At 34.3% G+C, this 20,045-nt stretch overlaps 1 protein-coding gene across 1 annotated transcript in view; it reads right to left on the bottom strand.

Annotated features, from left to right (window-relative positions):
• LOC149778293 (serine/threonine-protein kinase TNNI3K-like) overlaps positions 1–20,045 on the bottom strand; it is a 92,281-nt gene that overhangs the window by 64,104 nt on the left and 8,132 nt on the right. The window contains exons 3-6 of the mRNA XM_089939104.1: positions 15,265–15,373; positions 8,110–8,213; positions 4,383–4,480; positions 3,265–3,375 (exon numbers count right to left, since the gene is read on the bottom strand). Of these exons, the coding sequence (XP_089795230.1) occupies positions 3,265–3,375; positions 4,383–4,480; positions 8,110–8,213; positions 15,265–15,373 (422 nt within the window). The remainder of the gene's footprint in view (positions 1–3,264; positions 3,376–4,382; positions 4,481–8,109; positions 8,214–15,264; positions 15,374–20,045) is intronic.

Here is a 20,045-nt window from a genome sequence, read left to right as displayed (position 1 = left end):
GGTCAAGGTCAATTGAAGAGTTCAAGAACTGTGTCCATAACGACATTAGGATTTATCTTGATGAGCATAAGGTTGAAACCTTTGAAAATGCTGCTGACGAATATTTCTTAGCTCATAAAGTTTCTTTTTGTATGCAAACCTTCCACTCAGTAGTCTTCTGGTAAAAAAGGTATTTTCAGCCTAGTACAAGCACTTCTAAAATTCAATCTGGCACAACTTTAAGAAATCAAGCTTCTGATAAGCTTGATAAAAAATCCTTATCTCTTCCTACGTGTACATATTGCAAGAAGAAAGGACACATTATTTCAGATTGCTACAAATTGAAAAATAAGCATCAGAATCAAGACAGACCTATTCCAAATGCTCTTATTGCAAAGAGGTCAAGGTCAAGTATTGAAAGCAATACATTTGTTGGGTCTAATAAACTCCAGTGTGATTTTATTATGGAGAATTATGAACCATTCATGTATTGGATGATTTGGCCAATCCCATCCCTATTAAAATTTTAAGGGACACGAGCTTCTAAGAGTATTTTATTATCAGGCACTTTGCCTTTTTTCTGAGAAATCTTCTTCTAATGAGAGTGTTCTTATTCAGGGAGTAGAATGCGGCTTTGTTAATGTTCCTCTCCAATGTGTAAATTTGTCATCACACTTAGTCTCAGGACCCATGACAGTCGGAACAGTATCTGCTTCGCCCGTTGAGGGCATTAATTTATTACTAAGCAACAACGTAGCTGGAGATAAGGTTGTAGTTAATCCACTTGAAACTGACAAGCCTTGTTTGGATCAGAAAGTCAATCCTATTGAAAAAGAATTTCCTGATTTGTACCCAGCTTGTGCAGTTACTATAGCCATGGCAAAGAAAGCTCATGAGAATGATGCTGATCAGGAAAGTATTCCTTTAGCTGACACATGTATTGGTAACACTGATCCTCTTTTAACTACTATTCTCTTTATTCTAATCAGGGTGACAAACAGCAATCACTTTTGTTTGTTTCAAAGGGCCATTAGTGAAACTGAAGCCACTGAAGTACCTGACAGTATCTGTTATTTCATTAAAAATGGGATTCTTCTGAGAAAATGGAGACCTCCTGAGGTACCTGCTGGTGACAAGTGGTTAGTAAACTATCAAATTGATGTTCTAAAATCATACAGACATGAAATACTTAGTCTGGCCCATGAAACTCCTTTGGCTGGTCATTTATGGATTAATAAAACTTATCACAATATCTTGAATCCCTTTTATTGGCCAAAAATTAAAAATGATGTTTGTAAATACTGTAGATCTTGTCATACTTGTCAAATGGTAGGAAAACCCAATCAGAAGATACCTAAGACCAAATCAGGTAACCAATACTTGTTGACGATAATGTGTGTGTCAACAAGGTTTTCAGCGGCAATTCCTTTGAAGAATATTAAAACTAAAACTAAAGTAAAAGCTTTGATAAAGTTTTTTTTAAATTCAATTTGGCCTTCAAACATCTGTCCAAAATGATCAAGGGTCAAAATTTAGGTCTGGAATTTTCCAGCTAATTATGCTTGAATTTGGCATCCAAAAATTCATGTCAAAAGTGAAATTATGGTTTGACAGAACTACAATGGAGAGAACTTTTGAGTCTGGTAATAGAGTTCTGTCTCTCTTGCTCATTCTTCAAAATTTTCTTCAGATTTGGTATTATGGCCCTAACAAAGTTAAGAAGAAAATGAATGAGTTAAATTATAATGATAGTACTCCTGGGATGTAAATAATTTAATGGAGTACCAGTATGTTGAGAGAGATAGCCAGGTTAATTGTGCAATTAATTTAGTTGTACCTATCCAAATCAGTGAGGAGTTAACTGAAGGAATGCAATCAGACTCTACTGATTTTGTAGTGACAAATCTTCGGAATTCAGAAATTATGAGTAATTTGGACCAGAAACTTTCACATTTGCAACAACAAGAAAAGAATGAACTTAAACAGTTATTACTTGAATATAAGCACTTATTTTCAGATGTTCCTACAAGAACAAACAAAATTAACCATGATTTTGAAATTGTAAATGCCACACCTGTGAAAGAACACCCATATAGGATGAACCCTCTCAAACTGGAATACTTGAAAAAAGAAATTCAGTATTTGTTGGAGAATGATTTCATAGAGCACAGTAAAAGAGATTGGAGTTCACCATGTATGCTTGTTCCGAAATCAGATAAAACTTTCTGCATGTGCACTGATTGTAGAAATGCGAACAGTGTGACTAAAACAAATTCATTTCCATTACCAAGAATCGATGACTGCATTGATAAGATCAGAAATGCATAGTATGTAACCAAATTTGACCTTCTGAAAGAATTTTGGAAAATCCCACTGATGGAAAGAGCAAATGAAATTTCAGCATTTGTGACTCCAGTTGGACTTTATCAATATAAAGTGATGCCGTTTGGGATGAAAGGTTCGCCAAGTACTTTTCAACGTCTAACGAATATGATCACCTCTGCTCTAGATAACTGTGATGCTTACACTGATGATGTCATCATCTACAATGACACCTGGAAAGAACATTTAGCAACAATCTGAAAATTCTTTGACAGACTCACCGATGCAAGTTTGATATTAATTTATCCAAAAGTGAGTTGTGTAACATTTCTAGGGCATATTATGGGACATGGACAAGTTAAATCTATAGATATATACAGGTCAAGACTGTCTCTGAATTCTCTATGCACATCAATAAAAAAACAACTAATGCGATTTTTAGGTATGGCTGGATACTATCGGAAATTTAGTTCCAATTCTTCCATAATTGCTGAACCCCTGACAAATTTATTGAGCAAGAAAACCAAGTTTTTTTGGTCTGAAAAATGTCAGGAGGCTTTTGATAAGTTAAAAGCCATACTTAAGAATGCACCAGTTCTTACAGCTCCAAATTTCAGCCTATCATTTAAACTGTCTGTTGATGCAAGTGATGTTGGAGTTGGAGCAGTACTGATTCAAGAAGATAAAAATGGACTTGATCATCCAGTGTACTCTTTTCTAAGAAATTAAATAAGCACCAAAGAAACTGTTCAACAATCGAGAAGGAATGTTTGGATTTGATACTGGCATTGCATTTTGAAGTTTATGCTAGTTCAGCTCCTTCTTTGATTATTGTGTTAAGTGATGACAACCCCCTTACTTTCATCGTCAAGATGAAAAACAAAAATCAAAGACTACTAAGGTGGAGTTTGTTGTTACAGGAATATAATACTGACACCAGGTACATTATAGGATGAACAGTACCTCGGCATGACCACACAGTGCTGCAATGTGTAGTGCTGTGAGGTCACTGTTTCCAGGCTGATTCACATCCACATTATCTTCCAGTAGAGCTTGAACACAGTCTAAATCTCCCTATAAAATGAGAAAATTGAGAAATTCATTGCAAACAAAATTAATTCAAAAAACAGCAATTGATAAAAATGTCTTAAATTTTATATAAAAAAAACACATTTATGACTAAAAGGATCACCAATCAGTGAACTTTGTTCTTAATATAAACACTATCTGGGATTCTGTGGAGTTTTAAATGTTTGAAAAAATCTGTTACATTCTTATTCAAGGCCCTGAGTGGCCAAGTGACCTAAAGTGCTCACCGCTTAGGATCATTGCCATCTCACCTCTGTCTGCGTGGGTTTGAGTCTCGGACTCAGCCAATGTGGGTACATGAGAAAGCATGCCAGTAGCTTCTCGTGGGTCAGTGGTTCTTTCCAGGGTTTTCCCAGGTTCTTCCTCATTTATACTGGCCACCATGTACAGCCTATCTTGTGCTGAAAAATGGTGTTAAACCCTAGAACCACAACAACAACATTCCTATCCAGCTAATGATCCAAAACGGTTGTTCTTTACATTAAGATAGCTGAATTGTGAAGTTGACAATAGATGGCATCACTCTGCAACTAATCATGTATAAATAATCAGTGCATAGTTACAATTAATTTCTTGTTTACAGAAATCATGCTTTTTTTCATGTCTTTTTCTCCAGCAATCAAACTCTTAGAATCAAATTATAAATTGGTAACATTGGTTATTATATATACTCACTAATCAGTCAAGTCCAAATGCAAATAACACAGACCCTGACCTGCCTTCGTATGCTGAACTATCAGATCAGAATCTTTGCTGTTTGGTCTACTGATTAATCCATACAAACTGCAAGAACCCAGATCTACCAACACAGTATGCATTGGAAAAACTTGGTCTTTGCAGTTTGCAGTTGGATTCAACTTTTTATTGAGTATATACTGTATGCATGTGAAACTTTGACATGTGATGATATAGACTTTCTAGCTGACACCTTTCATACATGCAACAAAATATAAAAAATTTGTGTTAGGTGTATTATAGGTTATCTTGCCTACCTTGTATGTTGCCAGATGAAGGGCAGAAAACTGGTTTTTGGACAAGGCATTGGCCTTCACTCCTGCCTTCAGCACAAGTTCAATCAAGTGCTTACTCCCTATGAATAAGAAATTAATTCAAAAACTAAATAAATATAAACAATTCAAGAAGAAGATAAAAATATTCACTGAGATAAACATGAATTGTCTCCCTTAGCAGTTAAGCATTAGAAATCACTGTCGAGTGTATATGTATGGGACAGTCTTTTTTCTCCATTAAAAGTTCTGAAAACAATGATGCTTTGCATTGTTATTATGATTTAAGATTCTATAAACCAGCATAAAACAAAAAACACACAAAAGAAATGAGCATTTTAAAAAGAATATAATTTCTTGATAAAAAAAATACCTTCTAATTGATTTCAATTTGATGTTTGAATAACGGCACGATGTCACAATCCTAAAAAGTAAGTATTTTTCATTTTTTTAAAACCATTCAACCAAATAATATTACTATAGTACATGTGTACGTGACTAATAGCTGCGTAGCCAATCAATGACACTACAATACCTGAATAACTGTTCTATAACACAACAATATCACTATATTACCTGCATAATAGCTGTATGACCTAATAATGTTGCTTCAGTACTTTTCTAATTGCTGTATAACATAAAAAATGTCACTACAATACATGTGTAATAAGTTTATAAACTAACAATGTCCCTAGAGTAATTTTGTTATAGCTAAAGTACCTGTGTAATAGAACATACCAGCATTACTACAATAACTGCTTAAGAGCTGTATACACTAACAATATCTGTGTAATAGCAGTATAACATAACAATGACACTACAATAACCAAGTAATAGCAATATAACATAACAATGTCAATACAATACTTGTGTAATAGCTGTATAACCTAACAATGTCAATACAATACTTGTGTAATAGCTGTATAACCTAACAATGTCAATACAATACTTGTGTAATAGCTTTATAACCTAACAATGTTAATACAATACTTGTGTAATAGCTGTATAACCTAACAATTTTACTACAACTGTAATAGCTGTATAACCTAAAAATGTCTAATAACCATACAACATAACAATGTCACTACATAACTTGTGTATAACAATCTCATCATTTTATGCAGCTGAGTGTTTAAACCGTGTCAGATATATTTTATGATTTTCACATTTGTCACTGTGGCAGCCATATCTGATGTAAGATTGGCACCATTTTCATTAGGTGCAACTGGAGGTCATTGGAATTCTTATAACAAAACTCAATACGAATATGACCAACCATTCTGGTGGAGTAGCAATAACAAGACTTTCAAGATGGCTGGAACAATGACCAGATCTGATGTCAGATTCACACCATTTTCATTGAGGACCTACTAAACTTCATAAGAAGTCCTTTGGTAAAACTCCATGTAGATACGGCTGATCATCCATAAGGAGCAGTAATAAAAGAATTCCAAAATGACTGCCATGATGGCCATATTGGAGGTAAAAATCAACACCATTATAATTTAGAACCAACTCTCTGCTAGAAACCCCAATTCAATATGCCTTTCTGTTGAGAAGCAGTGATAAGAAAATGTTCAAGATGGCGACCATTGCTGAAATACTGGATATCAGATCAATATCATTTTTATTTAAGAACAAGAGGTCTTCTAGTAGCCATCATGCTGATATCACTTTACATTCAGAAGAAGTTAGCAATAACAGGATTTTCAAGATGGCTGTTATTGTGGTTATTTTGGAAGTCAGATCAGTGCCATTTTCATTTAGGACCAACCAGGCATCAGAATGTTTTCTTTGGTGAAAATCCCATCCTGATATAACCATCTATTCATGAGGAGTGGCAATAATAAGATTTTCAAAATGATCACTGTGTTTACCATATTGGGCATCCAAGTGGCACTTTCTTTTATTTGTCTCCAACCAGACATCATAAGAAACCTTCTGGTGAAAACAACTATGTCAATATCACTGTTCAGGAGAAGTAGTAACAAAATTTTCAAGATGGCTGCTGGGCCAACCATACTGGATATCACATTGTCACAATTTTCATTTAGAACTAACATGATAAGAACTTGTTCTGAGAAAACCCCATGTCAATGGCTTTCCATTCTGAATGAGTAGGAATAATGAGATTTTGAAGATGACTACCTTTCTGGACATATTATTCATGATTGGCACCTTTTTCATTTAGAACAAGCTAGTCATAAAGTTGTGGACCAGCATGACTGAGGGGTCTAAGGTTCTCACCTTTTGCAAATCACTCACAACTATCTTCTGTCTGTGTAGTTTGAGTACTGCCTGTCTGTGTAAGTTTGAGTAATGTCTGTGTAAGTTTGAGTACTGGCTTTCGGTGTAATCTGAATACTGGCTGTCTGTGTAAGTTTGAATACTGCCTAAGTTTGAGTACTGGCTTGACCATCATGTGAGACAGCATGCCAGTAGCTTCTAGTGGGTCAGTCATTCTTTCCTGAGTCTTCACATTCTCTTTGGCCACCAAATATATTGGCTGCAATATATAGCCTATAATGTGCTGAAAATGTTTGCCATACCAGACAAACCATCATATGAAGATGTTAAGTAAAAACCCTGATTCAATATGGCTTTCCATTCTAAAGGAGTAGCTGTAAGAAGATTTTCAAAATGGCTGCTATGGTGGCCATATTAGAAGTCAGACTGGAACCATTATCATTTATGAGAAACATAAAATCACAAGATGTCTTTTAGTGAAAATTCATGTTGACATGACCATCCGTTCAAGAATAGTGGTGATAGCACAATTCTGAAGATGACCACCATGGTGGCCAAATCAGATGCTAGATATGTCCACATTTTTCTGGATCAATATGCATTAAAATTAGCCATTTGGCAATCTCTAAACCATTTCTCTTCAAACTGCCTGGCCTGAAATTCATTTATGAAGGAGCCTTAGCCATATCTGGATTTAAGATAACTTTACTGACAATAACCTTATTTTTCAAATTTTCAGTGTTTGGTCCCCATGTCTGCATTTATCTGGATCCATACCATTAACTGAGGTTGACCAGCATAAGTCATTTTTAGCTGGTCATATTAAACAGGCTGTGAAATAGACATATCACAATCAAAAACTGATTTTCTCTCTTATTAAATATACATGACCTATCTTATGCTACAAAAAGGGCATTAAATCCCACAAAATCAAATAAATCTTATTAAGCTCTTTCCAGTGGACTTGATAATATAACTATAATAAAGGTCTGTATTCTCTGTTGCTTTACTGATCTTTTGCTAATAAAAGACATGATGCCAAACATCCGATGATAAGAGAAATCATTTTTTCACTGTAGTACATCAGTTACATCTTTGAGTTTTGGCTTTTGGTTGTAAATGTCTTGGACAGGAAATTTATGCAATTTAAGTACCACAGCATCATGAGATAAAACATAAGCTTCAAATAAATATTATAATGTTTATGATGTATTTTTGAAGCTATGTATATAATATTTGAACAAGAATGATGAAGAAAGAACTAAATACATGTATGGTAATTCTGGGTATTTTTTCATTCTGAAAAGCTGATTTACCTAGTGATAGCTACACAGTATACTATTCTGACCCCGAAAGATGGCCATCCTGCACAAACCTGTAATGAGATTCCTGTTTTGAGCAACCGCTATTGTAGCAAAGGTGGGGTTTCTCAAAACAGGTTTTACTGTATTACTTAGAACCTTACCTCCTGATATACAAGCAATGTGCAGAATAGTCAGTCCAGTGTCTGTCTTTTCATCTATATTTTCTTCTGTTAGCAATTCTTGAACCTTTGATGCATCACAATGACTGGAAATATCAAGCATATTGACATCTGAGTAATGATACTTCCAGAGGAAACTAAAGGAAAACCAACACTGAACAACAACAACAATGATGACAACAACAACAACATAAAGAATAAGAATAATAATAGTAACAATAATAATGACCTATATAATGTCTGTGGAAACTGCATTGAAACACACTTTGAAAATTTAACTGACATTTCATTAATTATAACAACAACAACAATCATAAAATAATTATAATAATATTAATAATAATAATAATAACAACAACAATCATCATTGACATCACATTGCTTTGTGTGATAATGCCAGTAGAAAGTATATGAAAACCCTGAACAATTTAGTTATAATAATAATAATAATAATAATTAGTATTATCATCCTTAGAGTATTGACAACACTGATCACTTGGAGGTTTCAGGTAATATAACATATTTTGCTAAATAAAAGGAATAAGTAGGGGTCATGCTAGACTTGAATTTTAGGGAGAAGTGACTTCTTGTGGACAGAACAGAACAGAACAGGGAGAATTTAGAGCTCAACAGGGATAAGTGGATGTGAAGCAAGAAATGTGATATATATATATATATATATATATATATATATATATATATATATATATATATATATATATATATATATATTATGTGTGTTCTCTTATTTGAATTATGCCCTCTATTCCCCAGTATTCATTATTTGCATTTAACCTTTTATTATGGCCATATGACTCTAAAAGAGAATAACAGAAACTACATTGTAACACATTTTAACCGAGTAACCAGATTATAAATGCAAGCTAGTAAAAATGCTTAATCAACTTCCCTTAATCATATTTTTTGAATTTTCTTTAATACCTTCGACAAGTTCACAATAATAACACTTTCAAAGATTTCTACACCCATTTGAAACTCCTGTACCATCTACATGAGGGCATATGTACATGTGTCTTCAGATCGTACTGTTTGTCCTAACTTCTTTGTTGCAGATAAAACATCACTGTAACTATTCATAGATAACACATAAATGCACAAAATTACAGATATGCCTCTTTTACAGTTGGTATATGAATTAAACCTTTTTTCCAACCGAATCAACACTGATATGAGATTATCAATTTTTAAAAGGAGTTTTCGTAATGTAATCACTCACTCCATATATAGCTTCATTACAATAGTCCATTGATAGGATTGCAAGCTAATGGTCTATTTATTTGTCTACGTATGTGTACTAATTTTATGCATTGGTTAAATAAAATCTGCTTAGCTACTTTTTTCCGTATTTTCACAAATACGAGTCAAATCAGAAAGCAATTTTGAATTTATAATGCTTCTCGCGAATTCCACAACATAGCATTGTGTGACCTACATAATTGCATTTTAAAGTTAAATCTTCAATAACATAATTCCTAGACTTTGCTTTCTATGAATTGTATATTTTTTCTGAATATATTTGCCCGATGATTTACGAAAACAGACAATCTAATAAACTGGTACATCCCAGACTTAGCGATGTCTGTTATTATTTCCCATTAGGCCTACCGGTTCACTTACAGTTTCGAACTAGTTTTATGATGAAATAGTGTACATGAGGCCATTAAAATATCCAGGTCACTGATTCTTATATTAAAACACAAATTGTTATTTAAATACTATTGTTAAAGTTTTGAAATTTGTATGTTTTTTTCATCAAAGGATAATGTGCAGACATCGGGCCATGATAGTTACTAACTTACTCGGGATAGGGTTAATGGTCAATCAGTTATCAAAACACATGCCTCTGAATGTGCAGAGTTTGTTTGTCAACTTAACTGATATCAAAACTAGGCCTAGCTACTGATGGCTTGATGAATACATTTCACTACAACACAAGTTCAGAATTAACCTGGCTAAGGCGAGGGGGCACCTAAAAAAGTATGGTCAGTCAAAGTACCTCTAAATAAAATCACAGGGCGAAGTTTACATTTTTTAGGCTACTTAGTCACCCACATTGCCTGGTAGCATGACCCCGATGAGCATATATTGTGAAATCTCAATAAACATGTTCCATTTCTTACAATCCCAATATCCCTTTAAATACATGTAATTTGGTATATGTTCTAAGCCATTCTTCTCTTTATTTCTTAACAGATAATTTATTCAAAAGTTATACCTTTCAAAAGCATTTTCTATTCAAATAATTCTGTATTGTTTATAATAGTGCACATTAACAAATTATATCCAGGGAGGTAACCACTCCAAGTCTAATAATTTCCTGAGGATCAGGACATGAGTTATGTGCCTTGATATTGACTGACATGGTTAGCTTTTTATTGCTTTTTGTAAACAGAGCTAAAATAGAAAAAGTACCTTGTTGTTCGAAAAACCAGAACTGATGATTGCATATAATAGGCTTTGCAAACCAGTAAAAATAAATATATACCATATGTAGACTAATTTTAATGCAATTTTATTTTGCATACATGCCAAGCCCAAAAAGAGGTTGAAGCATAATTGTTTGCTAGTATAATTGGCAAAAACAGCATAATCTGAGCATAAAGAGTGTAATCTATATAATGCTATATCCAATATTAGTATTCCTATGTTGCTGAGGCTAAGACATTGTAGCAAATATATATTACATGCCATAATTACAGTACGCTGTGTAAAAAATTATTTTTTACTACCAACCTGAATCTGCAGGCCAAAGTACTTGACAAAAAATGGACAAAATCCATGTGGATTAGAAGCAGAATACCAAAACAAAACATGCTGAAAAATTATGTATATTCAACACTCATTTTAACTAGTATGCATGTCTAACTTTTGCTGAATGATCATGAGTCCACAAATTCTGCATAACAAAGTGCTGCATTGCAACACCATAGTCTTCTTTACAAATTTGTAAAGTGACATTGATTTGTCCTATTTCTGATTGAATTGATTTAAAATTTCAAAAGATCCATCTACTCTATATGATTTTTCAGCCACAAGTCAAACTGTAAAAGTAATGGTGCTATTTTCTTTACAAGTACAGACTGATCCGCTAAAAGATTTGAGTATCAATACAATGAATCTGGAAGGCGAAGTTTCAAATTAAAGAAACCCACCTGTTTTCTTGGCAACAGGTCATTTACAGTTGCTATAAACAGAAAATTAGGAAAGTACATTTTAATTAGCTTTAAGGCTAGTCTTACACAGCAGTCTTTCTTTTGTATAATATTCTCAAATTTTTATGCTGAGAAAGAATTAATAAAATGATAATATAAAGGACAAACACTAATTTTTATTGCTTATTTTTATTTTTATTTTTTAATGTCTCAGAAAATAATAATCCATAAATAGCCAAAAGTAAGACGTGATTGCGTGAAAAAAAGCATAATGAGTATGCCAAAAGTGTAATGGTTGACATGTATGATTCTCAAACCTTTCACAGTTCTGCCAAAAACCACAAAAATGTGATGTTGTGGAAGCTGCAAGGAATAAAACAATTTATGGCACCAAGTGCCCAATTCACAAAAATTAACAAACAGATATTTCCAAAATCACAAATTCATGAAAATTTCTAAAGGCATGAATACATATTCATTATATGCAGTGAACGCTGTCTTAACAGGTCCCTGATTATTCATGATCCCTGCCTGTTGTGGACACAAATTCTTTCTTACATTCCATGTAAGTAAGGATAGAGATTTTCCATGCAGAAACACCAGATGTAGAAAATCCAAATCTGCCTGATATGCTACCATGTACATTGTCTGCCGTTTTCTACATGCTACATTTTAGAGCTTCAATTATCTGTGTTTTAACCACAATTTCAAATTTACATTGACTTTTCAACGTAAACCAAATCTTATACACACTTTCTAAACATAAAAAAAATGCTCAGTAGATATTTTGTCCTTGCAATGCTTGAACTGTATCAATGGGGCAACATTTTGTTAGAAGCCCATGTTTATTTTACCTAGAAATATGAGAAAAATAATCATTATTGGTCAGGGATACAGGTGAAAACTTCATAGTCAATCAAAGCCCTCTTGCTACTTTTTTTAAAACTATCAATATTATTAACTTTTCAGCCTAAATTTCTTGTCCATTTCATGATCTGAATGGGGTATTCCATTTAAATGAGTACTAGGGTCAGAAGGTAAGAAAGGGATATGTAGAAAGTACACCTTCATACACTAAACATCACAGGGAAAAATATTTCAGATGTGGATTTAACTGAAACTTGTTTTCCACTCTTGGTACCATATATACTTGCTTATAACTCAAGTCAAACTGCAAGCAATTTGGACTCTGAGCTGCCATCACATAATGTTGCAGCATATCAGGGTCTATGCTCTTTGTTCTACTGACTAGTCCCAACAAACTGAATGGATACAGATCTGCAATGGCAGATCATGGTCTGTGCTGTTTACAGTTGGCCGTGACTTTTAAGCAAGTACATACCGTATGTCCTTTGTAATTGAAAATCCTTCAGGCAGGTAAGGTTGTAATAATATGATATGTAGTCTATAATACAGTCAGAGTAAATTTAATGCATTGTGGATATGTGAGAAAGCTTGCCAGTAGCTTCTCGTGGGTCAGTGGTTCTTCCTCCACCATTAATACTGGCCGCCATGCATAGCCTATCGTGTGCTGAAATATGGTGTTAAACCCCACAACAACAACAACTTTAATGCATATCCATGCTTGGATCATAGTCAGTCCAATAACATAAGAATAACTGTTATGTTGCTCTATTACAATAAAGCATATTCCATTACAGTGCACAAAGAACTGCAACATCCTCCACCTGCAAGTTGCTGTTGTTGACTACTCAGGCACCAAAGATAGCTCATCAAGCAAGTTATGAATTTTCTAAGATGTGTAAATTTTATGCTTATCAAGACAAATATTGGTAGCACTGGAAAATACATACATGGATATGATGCACACGTTATTTCACAATTTTGTGAGCTAACTTACTAAATAATAATAATAATAATGATAATACTAATGATAATAATAATAATAATAATAATAATAATCATGTGCAAGACTACTTGGTGGGTCATCCGTAGTTGTTGTCCACATCTTATTCAATGGTTTCTAGATTTTTCTTTGATCTCTAGTAATATATTCATTACGCTCACGCACGTTAGATGTCAGATGTGAGAGACATACAAAGATGCCATGACACATTTCTCAAATATATTTAAAATATTAATACAATGAAAGCTCAAGTAATGCTAGGTAATAAGACACACCAAATCCTGTGTAAAAACAATGGTGTAAACTTTAAAATTTTCTAATTTTAGCATTCACTGCTTGCTATCAGTGAAATAAATTGTGTGTGCAGAAGCCACTTTTCTTGACTACTGACCCCAAATTACACACTACATGGCTCCACTCCCACATGAAAAATATGCAAAGAATTCTGCAGGGTAAAACTCCTTGAAGTCACTGAATAAGTGACCTGACGACTGCTCAACAATGTGTCAAATGTAGCAGCATAGTCACATGGTGGTTCCACCCATCCATGGATATTCTATTAAGAATTCTACAGGTACAAGCAGGGCCGGCCTTAGGCTGATTGGACCAATTTGGCCCCACTCTCACAGTGGCACCATGCTTTAGTAATTTTTAGAAATATATCTAGAGAGAGAAAGTCACTATAAAGCAATAGAAGAAAATGTTAAGTTCAATATTATATAAACCTTGTTTAAAAATTTATTTCCAACTGACATGCTCACAAGGGGTCCCAAGCATAAATCCAGCAGGCAAAAATGATCCAAGTCGGCCCCTGCATTTTTAGGCCAGTGCTGGGTACAAGATCCTGAAGTCATTGGATAAGCTGGTTACCTTATTAGATCTCAACAATGTAGCAACCATATCAACAACATATTACACACTCTATGGCTTTATTTCTCCCCCAATAATATGTAGCTAATATTTCTGATACACAGTTTTCTATAGTGTACGCATGCGCACTTTGAAACTGTTTATCCGTGAATTGAATTTATTACAATGGATGTTTCTATATTAAACCAAGGAACATTATTATGTAGAACAAAATTTTCGAAAATGATTTTTGTCCCTCAAACGTGTTAAATAAACCGACGGTATAAGAAAATTTAAACGGGCCCTCTTTTGCCACATCTCCCAAATCATCAAACTAAACAATATCTTATTTCATACCCGAAAAGTAATGAGTTACCATTATTTTGCCCAAAACTGCCAATAGCTTATACTTCTGCATCTTTGTTCCACTAAATGAACAGTATGTAGTTGCTAATTTGCAACTTACCTTTGGCATGACTTGTAAGGGCTCCTTCTCCCATTGAAGCCAAGTTGATCGTCTCTTTACACAATGTACAAAACGCCTTTCGTTTACATAATTTATCCTTTTGCAGCCATTCCTTGTATTTCTCTTGTTCAAGCCAGATATTGTTGAAAGAGCAAAGACCTGGCATTTTTAAACACTGAAGATGTAAATCGACTGAACAAATTTTGAATCCTCGAGCGTAATACTTTCGCGCACTTTCTACGTAGAATGAATTAGTGTAATGAACATTTTGATTGGCCAAAGCTGATGGACTCGTCCAATCAAATTGAACGATTCGTCAAAAGAAAGAAGCCAGGAAAGCCAGCTACATCCGAAGCTAACGACCTTAGGCAATTTTATTTGTGACTTCCTTTGATGAAGTGTGTAGCCGTCTTGCTTTAATGAAGAGTGCATGTGTCATTGAAGTCGCCGCCGAGGCCAACTTTGGATAGCCAAACAAAGCCTCTTTTGTTATTGCGGCGGCAATGAAACTGAACGGGTCATCAAAAGAACGAAACCACGATAACTAGATTACATCTGAATCTAACAACCTTGGATAATTTTATTTGTGATTCTGGAAAGAAATTACAAATTTTGGGGTTTATTTCACTTTTCAAAGACTTTTAAAGACCTCAGGGTAATATGCTCGATTTTCCCAAACTTTCAAGGCCTTGAAAATGCTACCTTATTTTTCCCAAACTCTCAAAGACCTTCAAAGACCGTACGAACCCTGCAACATGAATAATAAAAGTTTATTTTCCTACCTGCAAGCAAGCTGTAATTCTGACCAGTCTGAATCTCTTGGTCGTAAATCTTCAATTGCCTTTGAACGGAAAAAAGAGTAGCTTTCGCTAATTTTCTTCTTCAGTTCATCTGAAAAATGATGAAAGATTAAAACGGTGAAGAATACTTCCAAACAAATACAACTTCCAAACAAATACAATGGCAGTAATTATTTTGAGAAATACAGAGTCTTGTATGTGAGCAGTGCCCTGATGTATGTTACAGTATTTCTCCTATTAATGGTCCAGTGCCCTGATGTATGTTACAGTATTTCTCCTATTAACAGTCCATATCCCTGATGTATATTACAGTATTTCTCTTATTAACAGTCCAGTGCTCTGATGTATGTTACAGTATTTCTCCTGTTAACGGTCCATAGCCCTGTTGTATATTACAGTATTTCTCCTATTAACGGTCCATAGCCCTGACGTATATTACAGTATTTCTCCTATTAACGGTCCAGTGCCCTGATGTATATTACAGTTTTTCTCCTATTATCGGTCCAGTGGCCTGATGGTTTGGGGGTCTATTCAGTACACAAAAATTTCTTAATTACAACTGATGAAAATTTTCGAAGCTTAGCATGTCATTTTAAAATTATGGATATGTATACTGTCATACCCATCAAGTATTGGTTGCAAATACTTTTAGTGTCAGATGTCAGAAGATCGGTTGTCCAAAACTGTGATATAAATTGCAACTCTCTTGGCTTCAGGGAACAAGTAGTAGGTCTACAATTTTGGCTAATATTGTTAAGATGTTTTTATTGAGTTGTGGTTTTGGTGAGGTATAATATAACTAAGGAACAAGAAGACTTTTACACCACTCCCTCAATAACTTGAAGGGGCCCCCAGTGGCCGAGTGGTCTAAAGCGCTCTCCGTTACGGATCACTGCCATCTCACCTCTGTCTGCGTGGGTTCGAGTCTCGGATTCGGCTAATGTGGGTATGTGAGAAAGCTTGCCAGTAGCTTTTCGTGGGTCAGTGGTTCTTTCCGGGGTTTTCCTCCACCATTAATACTGGCCACCATGTATAGCCTATCGTGTGCTGAAAAATGGCGTTAAACCCTACAACAACAACAACAACAATAACTTGAATCCTTATAACTCAAAGACCCGCTTATAACACAGGGTCAGATGTGGATCCCATTTTTTTAAACCAGAAAATACCCCAAAAATGTACCCCATTTGTTGAACTTGAAGAAATTTGTGATCAAAATTCGTAATGAAAACTCTGATATACTGCTTGTTTTATCATTGAAAACAGTAGATAAGACCTGGAAGTTTTAATCAACATTACGAAATATCAACTTGTAATAAGAAGTCATTTAATTTGTTACATTTTCTTTCCAAACAACATTTTAGTATGCTGAAATAAATGATATTCAAAAAAATTTTCATCAATGAAAATGTCACTTACTCCTAGTGGAGGCAGTACTTTAATAAATAAATACCAATTAAATAAAAAAAAATTGTCAATTGAAAGTTGTATTCTAGTTCTATCCTGGGTTAGTAGCACATTTCATTAAAAAATTTCAAGGTTCCAAATCGTGTTTTTAAAGGTGCATTATTACATTAATTTTAAAGGATACATAAAAATCAGTATGTAAACACAAGTTAATACTTACTATTACTCCAAACTAGGAAAATTTCTAGCAAAAATTTTTTTATGAAAAAAATTAAAATACAACTTGAAGTCAATCGTATGATCATTGATATCTTTCCCATTGATATTAAACATCCTACATCTGGGCATTAGAATAAAGTAGTCACTGAACAAAGCTCATTTTACTCTGTCTACACTACACTATTTACAAGGTCCAAAATATTTTAGAGTGAATTTTTCAGTTCAAGTAGCTTGTGATCAAGCTGTTTTTCAAGAACTCCAAGTTCAGCAATCTTGTCTTTCTCAATTGTTCTCAAATTATTTTGCTGTCATAATAAAAGAAATTTCCTATGGATCTTTGCTTTCAGTGCATAGTCATCAGCAGCAGCTGTCATTGTCTCGATGTCTTTTTAAATACCTTCCTTTCTTCTTCACTCATCCCCATATACAAAAGAAAAGTAACGATATTTTTTTATATTTTTGCTTATTTAAAACAACATATGGTTATTTTACACTTTTTCATATTAGATATATTAATATTTCTCTAAGCTTTGCTGTATTCTATATTTTTTGACTTATTGTGTTCATTGCAATTATCATCTGTACTATTTCCATTCAATCCCAAAACAGAACTAGATTGAACTAATTTCATAATTAAGACTAGATACAGTTTCTATTTTAAAACTTTAATCTCTGTGTTCACAGACCTACCTCTTTGTCAAAAATGATTTCATGCTAAAGGCATCTTGTTTTGCCTGTATTTAGCACCATTACAAGAGCTTGGGGTTTTTTTCATCTGCATGTGACCATGGAGCAATCTCTCCAATTGTACCAATTGTACCCAAATCAATATCCTTCAGGCATTATTTGCACTTTGCAAAGCTCTCTAAGAAAGATCTCATAATCAAAACGTTGTTTTTCTTCATCTAGCCACCTAAGTTTGAATCAGCATCCAGCCATATCAAAGCAAATGATTCAAATTTAAAACACTGCTATATCAGGGCTTCGTACAATCGGAAGTTCAAAATGTACAACTGTGCAATGGCCAGTCATGGAAAAATTTCTGTTCTGGCACAAACTTTGGGAGAGATTTTTTTTGTTGTTGTTTTTTTCCCCCTTTTCCTTTTATTTAATTCTGTAAAACAAAAACTATTTATTAATTCCTTTTGGTTTCAAAAAAATCAAGGCTTTTCAAGGTACCCAGACAATATTTAGAATTTTCAAGGCCTTGAAGGAACAACTCATTTTCAAGGCTTTTCAAGGTCCCCTACAGGACCTATCTTTAAGTTCCCTTTGAGTGTAATCTTCATAAATGCAACGTGTCCTCTTGTAATTAAACATAAAATGCGTCAATCTACCACAACAGTTATGTCTGCAAGCATTTCTCTGAGAACCGAATTAGGTGTGGACATTTACTGTATTATTGCACTTAATAAAAAGGGGGCGGCCCCGAGTGGCCTCGTGGTCTAAAGCGCTCACTGTTACGGATCACTGCCATCTCACCTGTCTGCATGAGTTCGAGTCTCAGCATCGGCTAACGTTGGTACATGAGAAAGCCTGCCAATAGCTTCTCGTGGGTCGGTGGTTCTTCCCAGGGTTTTCCAGGGTTCTTCCTTCACCAATTATACTGGCCGCCATGTATAGCCTGTCTTGTGCTGAAGAGTGGCGTTAAACCCTATAACAAAAACTTAATAAAAAGCTGGCCTCCTTTTCTGTTATCATGTTAATTACGACATTTGAATCAAATAAAGGAGGTGGAATAAAAAAAGAACGTTAAAAGGCATACAAATCCAACATACTTAAGAACCAGTGGCCCCAGTCATATGTCGGTTACCTCATTTCAGTTGATCAATCAAACGCTGTTATAAATGTTATTGTGTACATAATCTAATTAAGCTACCTTAAAATGACTGACTCATTCATAACTATGATCAAAGATAGCAAGGCAACCAAGCAAAATGAGAACTTCATAAAATAAAGAACTTGGTTTCACAGATATGGACCATTGTGGGAAAATCAAGTTTCAGAGAATTCCTGAATTAACACATAGAGATATCTTCAAGGATGTTAACAAGTTTCAATATCATTTGCAATGAAATCAAGGCATCATATTTTATTAATTCAACAACACAAAAATTGAGTTTTGACACAAATGACGTTGTGAAGATAGATGTTGCATGTTTTTGATAAAAGGGAATCTTGTTTGGAAATGTATCAACAGATAGTCTGGTTCCCTGGTTAGAACACCTTGTTTTGCAAAAAGAAATTGTACACCACTCAGGGACCCAAACTAATTAACAAAACAAAAAGCAGTGACGTAATACAAGAAAACATTTGTGTACTGTGTTGATTGTTGAAACCAGCTGGAATCATGTTATCGATCTTTCGGATGTTGAAATTTTGAAAATAAATGTAATTCATACAGAAGAACGAACGTCATCAGCAAAAGCGCTTTATTCACAATAATTCTAGACGCAATTATAAAACGACAATTCAGTCATTATACAGCCCATTTCCCCCCTCAACCCCATGGTTCCCTAGATGTCCAGCTGATTTTTTTTAGCTCCCTTGGTAACCAGCACCCTCACTTATGGTGTGGTCTATGTTTTTGGTACCCAATGTGCACAAGTTATCGAGGATGAGGTATATATAAAGGCTAGATGTAAAGATGTAAAAAATAAAAAACTGGCATGCAGAGGTGAATATCATGGACAGGCTGAGAATACACAGGATATTAAATACAGTGTATCTGCTTATGGTTACTTGTTTGCTTAGGTAAGTCTATATTTAGGAATAGCTTGCTTAGACAAGTCTATATTTAGGAATAGCTTGCTTAGACAAGTCTATATTTAGGAACAGCTTGCTTAGACAAGTCTATTTTTAGGAATAGCTACTGTAAATTGAGAGGCAGGTTACCTGATATTAAGTTATTTCAGGAAACAATGACGGACTGAAATACAAAGATAGACAAACCAAATTTTGTGGAAAGAGAACATTATTTTATTTGCAGTTGTCTAAATTTGCAAATATTCATGTGAACTACATGTATTTACCTCTATTTTTGTATTTGAACCCATGTGAAGAGATTTTTATCCCTTCAGAATTAATCACAGAGAAACTATTGTATCAGTTTGTAAATTTCTTCAGCGGGGAGAAGA

This window comes from Sinohyriopsis cumingii, chromosome 17, assembly GCF_028554795.1.
Source record: "Sinohyriopsis cumingii isolate HCF-2022 chromosome 17, ASM2855479v2, whole genome shotgun sequence".
Lineage (NCBI taxonomy): Eukaryota > Metazoa > Mollusca > Bivalvia > Unionida > Unionidae > Sinohyriopsis > Sinohyriopsis cumingii.
This window is presented reverse-complemented; position numbering and strand designations above follow the sequence as displayed.